Source organism: Carassius carassius, chromosome 11 (genome assembly GCF_963082965.1).
Source record: "Carassius carassius chromosome 11, fCarCar2.1, whole genome shotgun sequence".
NCBI lineage: Eukaryota > Metazoa > Chordata > Actinopteri > Cypriniformes > Cyprinidae > Carassius > Carassius carassius.
In genome coordinates this window covers 20,736,577-20,742,598 of record NC_081765.1, presented here as the reverse complement: position 1 = coordinate 20,742,598, position 6,022 = coordinate 20,736,577, and the positions used below count along the sequence as shown (strand labels likewise).

The 6,022-nt window shown below is 35.9% G+C and overlaps 1 protein-coding gene across 1 annotated transcript; it reads right to left on the bottom strand.

The window, feature by feature from the left end:
• Positions 1-2,073: 2,073 nt before the first annotated feature.
• Positions 2,074-6,014, bottom strand: LOC132152465 (cell cycle control protein 50A-like). The gene is made up of 7 exons (XM_059561222.1): positions 5,694-6,014; positions 4,597-4,713; positions 3,674-3,781; positions 3,412-3,502; positions 3,159-3,308; positions 2,856-3,068; positions 2,074-2,597 (listed from the first exon to the last, which is right to left on the bottom strand). Exons 1-7 carry the CDS (start codon positions 5,889-5,891, stop codon positions 2,410-2,412), a joined length of 1,065 nt encoding a protein of 354 aa, XP_059417205.1. The 5' UTR covers positions 5,892-6,014; the 3' UTR covers positions 2,074-2,409.
• Positions 6,015-6,022: the final 8 nt, after the last annotated feature.

Below are 6,022 nucleotides of genomic sequence, written 5' to 3'. Positions count from 1 at the left end.
CTGTCTTGGTATGCAGCTCACAAGGTATTGGAACAGATGTTGGTAGCATGCATTGTTTAGTTTAGTCTGAATAAATTACAGTAGATTAACATTTATTCAGCGCAGGAACGAGCAAGGCCTTTCTTAAAAATAATGGTACAGCAATGGTGCAGGTGCTGCATTTTCAATTTCTATGGAAAAGTCCTCCGTGCTTGACTGCACATACACATTCATGCCAAATATATTATTAGTCATGCACGTCAATATCTGTGCCACGCAAACATCCATTTTATTTTTCCTGCTGATGTGTCTTGTATTAATACTCCCAAACCACTAACAGGTCAGGTTTAAGCTACCAAGCATGCACTGCTTCCATGGTTACACTGTCCTAATGGGTACCTTTACCAGATGTGACCCTATAGCAGTCAAAGGTTAAAGAGCAAAACACAGGATGCCGACATTCTTGCCTATAACAAGATTCACTCTGTGCCAAGTTGTCTTTATATGTCTTTTTTTTATTTTTATTATTGTTGACTTGACCAAACAACCTGATGGATAATCAGTCCAAGCATATTATCCATTTGATTTAATGTTATCAGACCAAACATTGCCTCACACTATGGATTTTGGATGCCAGGGTGATGTATGTTCAGAGTCAGATTTGTACACTGTTACATTTGTCCTTTACTACAATATCAAAAAAGTCATATTTCGGTACTTGCGCTAGTTTACTGGCTTAAAGCAATGCAATGTCCACAGTGGTGTCTCTGTGGACGTGCCTGTATGTTTCAATGTCTTTGTGAGTTTAAAAGTATACCAGATTCAGTCGTGTATGTGCATGTCTGCTTTGAAATCCTGTCAGAGTTGTATGTAATGTGTTTCTGTGCAAGTCTGTTTGTGTTCATGTGTGTCTGCTGTTCACTACATCTGTCTCTAAATGATGATTGGTACTGTAGATTGATTGTATAAAAAACAATTTTAAATGTTAAACTGAAGTTTTATATATATCTTTTTTTAGACAACTGGATTAATTAATGTATCCTGGCTTTCAAATTTATTCAGCAGTGCTATTTCTTATTTTTAATATTCACATAACTATTAACATATAAACACACATCTATTAATGCGACTCCAGTTAAAATCCCAAAATGTCTTTTTCAACATCAAAATTTCATATTGAAATAATGTAATTACATATGTGGAAAATAATATTTTTACACACATTTCACCACTTATTTTTTAATATTTTAATGACCCACTATTTTGTAGTTCGTTCAAGTAGTGTTGCAGTATGACCAGAGCATTTTAAAGTTCAAATATTTTATGTCGTCCCTCAATTAATATCATAGGTCATGCACGTATAATAATTACAAAAGAATTAGAAAACACTTCTGTCACTCACTGATACGTCATCTACTCCTATTGAATTTCCACCCCTGTGTATACAAAGTTCCTCAAAAATAATTCAGACCGACAAGTGTCCTAAAATGTCCTGCAAATATTAGCGCCCGACTGAGTGGAATTATACCATAGGCTACTGACGAGCAAGGAGTTACTTTGTAAACTGTCTGGAGTATTGAAAGCCCATAGCAAATACATAAGCTAAGTTTGTAAACTGATGCATTCTAATGCAACTTTCAAATGAAAAATCGCCACTCGTGTGCTGTAAAATAAGTAAACGCGGTGTTCAGTAAACACACACAGGAGGTTTGTAATCGCGCCGCGCGTTCACAGAGCAGGATTGTCACAGGCGCCTCCTGCTGGCATTTAGGACACATTACTGGTAACTGCAAATATGCGGAACATACTTTGTACTGACTATTAATATTAATAATAGTCTGTAACTGCATACTATTTTAAAACTATTATATATATATATATAATAGTTTTTAAACAGTGTGCAGTTACAGACTATTATGTCGGCATACTATTTTAAAACTATTATATATATATAATAGTTTTTAAACAGTGTGCAGTTACAGACTATTATTAATATTAATAGTCCGTTTGAAATTATAATTTCTTGTCTGAAAATACAGGCCAATTTTACAGTTCAACAGAATATAATCATGAAGCATATAGCGGGGTTCAACATTCCATGTGTAAAATGCAATTTTTTGCAACTCTCTGCTTTCATAAAGGTTTGTTTGTTTCCCATCCAAATTATATTATATAATAAACACAAATCACACTATTTTATTTTTACTCATATTTTAGTGTGAACTCAGAATTCCCACTTTATATCAGACTATAAATATAATTAGAGAACCGTATCAAATAGGCTTTGGTCAACACATTTTTCTCAAAGTTATAGAGGCTGATATGTAAACTTTAAAATTAATTCCAATAGCTTTCAATGTGCCTAATAATGACTCTGAAGTGCAATTTTATGTAATTCTTTCCTGTTGGACATTTCCATCTTCTTTTGGTTTAGTCCTCCATGTTCTTGCCGTATTTGCCCACTTTCACATACACCATCGTGAGTACAACAGCTGCCACCAAAATCAGTGCACTGGTCACCAGGTACGCTATGGGCAGGAAGTAATTCTGCCCACCAAACCAGGTCACCATGGAGATCACCAGCTCCTTCCGACCTCTAAAGGGCTCGACAGGAAAATCTGGATTTATTGGTCAAGGCAAAACCTGCTTATGAAAAAAATACAAATAAATGAAAACCATTTGACACTGATAAATATAATCTCTTCAAGGAATTTTTCAACCAAGAAAAAAAAAAAAAAAGAAGACTTCATATTGTGACTATGTAAATTTGTAAGCCGTTTAATAGGTTTTGTCACCAAACTCAAAAGCCTGTCAGTGCTGCTAAACAATTTCCTTCCATTTACAACCAATTCTGTTCTCCGTCGAGCAAAGGATACTGTAATTTATAGAGAGGGTGTAGTTTCCAGGTGGCAGGCCTTCAGTGAAAGGCACTTGAGCACGATTGAGAACCCCATAAAGCTTTTTGAAATTAGGGAAGGCCGCTTCTCTCATCCAAACAATCAGGTCGTCATTTATGAAGCCATTGTTGTTGGAGTCTGTGTCATCCAGCTCATAAACCGGACGCTGCCAATATAAGGGCCTAGTCGTGCCTGAAAACAAACAGAGAGACAACAGTGAGAAAAACAAGACACGTTATGTTCATAAACAGGTGGTGTAGGCCTATATGGTGTGTAGCCGACCTTCAAAGGCTTGTTGGAGTGTGAACGTGTTGTTAGTCGGAGGGTTACGGAACTTGACGTTTTTGTCCGTGTACCATGCAATGCCTTTCCTGTAGAGTGGAACTTGTATTTCTGCCCCATCCGCTGGATTATACATCACTGTTAATGAGTCTAAAAAAAACAACAACATATATATATAATATATATATATAAAACAAGCACAAACAGAAGAAAGTATAACAGCTTAATGGCATAATTCTACAGTGGGTCTTACCATTGAACATGCTGTTGGCCACAGCACCACAGGGGGCAATGGGCACTCTGTTTGCATCGTAATCGAACGGAGCGCAGTACGAACTCGGTGCCTACGTGAGCAAGAACAACATCTTAAATTGTGATAACAGTGGCACTAGTGTGAAGCATAATGAGAGATCAAATAAAGACAGACGTTATTTTAATCAGTGTGTGGGAGGAATGAGGAGAGAGCGTGAAAGAGGAGTGCAAAACAGAAGGGGAGTGAGAGAGATGTCGAGCACCTTCAGGTTGTTCTTCCTCCCCACCATCTGTGCATCATCGCGGGAGTCCATGTACCTCCGCAGGTTCTGATGAAAGTTCCTCAGACCGTAGTAAAAGAATACATCGCCCTGAGGGAGACAAATTACTACATCATGTTAAAAGGAAACTGGCTGTTGATAAATGAGGTTCACAAGGTTGTCTCGTTGAAATTAGGCAGCAGACTTTTTTGTAAATATGACTTTAATCTAGGACATCTTCTCTTTTATAAAAACTGAGTTTTAAGTGGTCTAAGAACAGAAACTTGCCATAGAAAACTATTGGAGCCAATTGGAGGAAATTGTTTATACAAAAAAAATAAATGGACATCTACAGTATTGAGCAGAATACAGCTCATTTTTTAGAAGTTGATATATTAGATAATAAAATAATGTGTTAGCCTACTTTATGTAGCCTAAATCATCCTTTTAGCAGTGGGACTGTACAAGGCAAGGCAGGTTTATTTATATACCACATTTCATTCACATTGTTAATTCAAAGTACTTTACATAAAAGAGAAAAGAAAAAAAGTGGATGAAAAAATCTGCCTGAAATTTTGTATATTATAAAAGCTGAATTTGCAGCACCAGCAGTCTTTAGTGTCATATATGATCCTTCAGAAATCATTATAATAATACTGATTTGGTGCTCAAGACACATTATCAATGTTAAAAACAGTTGTGCTGCTTAATAGTTTTTGTGGATGCATTATTTTCAGGATTATTTTAAGAATAGAATGTTTAAAAGAACAGCATTTTTTAATAAAAACGTTTAGTAACCTAACATTCTAAATGTCTTTATTGTCATTATTGCTCAAAAGTATTAATTTCTTTAAAAAAATGTTTCCCCGAAACATTTGAAAGGTATTGTAAATAGTCATATTAGTAGACTATATGGCCAGACCCACCTGAAATGTTTTTGGAACCTGGAAGCTGACTGTGCATGTACAGGGTGTTTTGGAGGCGATGACATGCTTCCTCAAATCAAAGCACCGTTCACATGTTCCAGCATTGGTGTAGTCGACCTATGCAACAAAAAAGAAAAAAGAGACACATACAATATGAATATAAAATGTGACTTGTTGGAGTTACGTGGCAACACGTACTCCAATATTGGTGTTTTTTAATATGTAACCCTCTGTGATAATTGAAGGCTTTTTCCTTTGCTTGCTATGTGAGTGCCTGGATGTGGATTTGTATTTTTTTTCAATGGAATGCACTTTTTATTTTCGACATACTTCAACATGTTGAGCTGTAGCCCTCAGTCATTCTATAATTCAGATATTAGTCATTCTATAATTTAGGGTATTTCACATCAGGAACAAAGTGTAAAATCATGATTTCTCATTAAAACGACAACTGGTTTCAATTTAGGCCTATATTTCATAAGTGTAATTTATCTACTGAATGCCCAGTCTAATCATTAAACACCATTTTTATATTAAAAAGTTTATATACAGTGCGTTTGTGTGTGTGTGTGTATACTGTATATATACAGTATATATATATATATATATATATATATATATATATATAGATATGTTGTCATGTTGCTATGCAGTTGCTAAGCTGTTGCTAGGTGGTATGTCTTTTTAATTTTTTTTTTATAAGGATTGTTAAAAAAAAAAAAAAAAAAAAAATCACCCCATAGTGATTTCTACAGTATGGCTGCCCTAGCATGCAGTGCTAATAACAAACAACACAGTTGGCTCACTGTCCATTGTAGTTATACTTTAATTAAAAAACCGAATGAATGTCTTTATCAGTGTATTATTAACAGTTTGTCTTTTGCAAAACTAAGATGTTAAATGTATCAAATTACATGTTAGGTCTATTACAACAAAAATATAGCAAAAGAACGTGACCAACACATTAAGTTACACTATAAGAACACACTAAAATCACTCTCTGATGGATTTGTTTCCACAAAGGAACACATCTTCCTGGTCTATTTCTCCTCTTCCTGCTGCCTTGCAAACTCGCACATGATAAAAACATGTCTAACCTTCAGTTCGTATGTGTTCTCAACAGTGATGAAGAGCCATATGCCCAGGAACAAACACACAAGAGAGAGGATGTAGAAGGTTGGCAGCACGGTCTGTGCGGTGAGAGATGGAGACCAGGCAGGTAATCTCTGCTGTTTAAACGCTGAGTTATCCGGACGCCTCGACAGAGGCCCTGTACCTGCCTGCTTCTTTCCCATCTCAGTTCTCCAAAACTTCACAAAACAACACAAATTCAAATACGCAAATGTTTTTTAACTGCCACCCATGGAAGTTTTCCCAGTTCCGAGTGTGACTGAACCTTTGAACCTGAAGGGACTGTTACTTATTA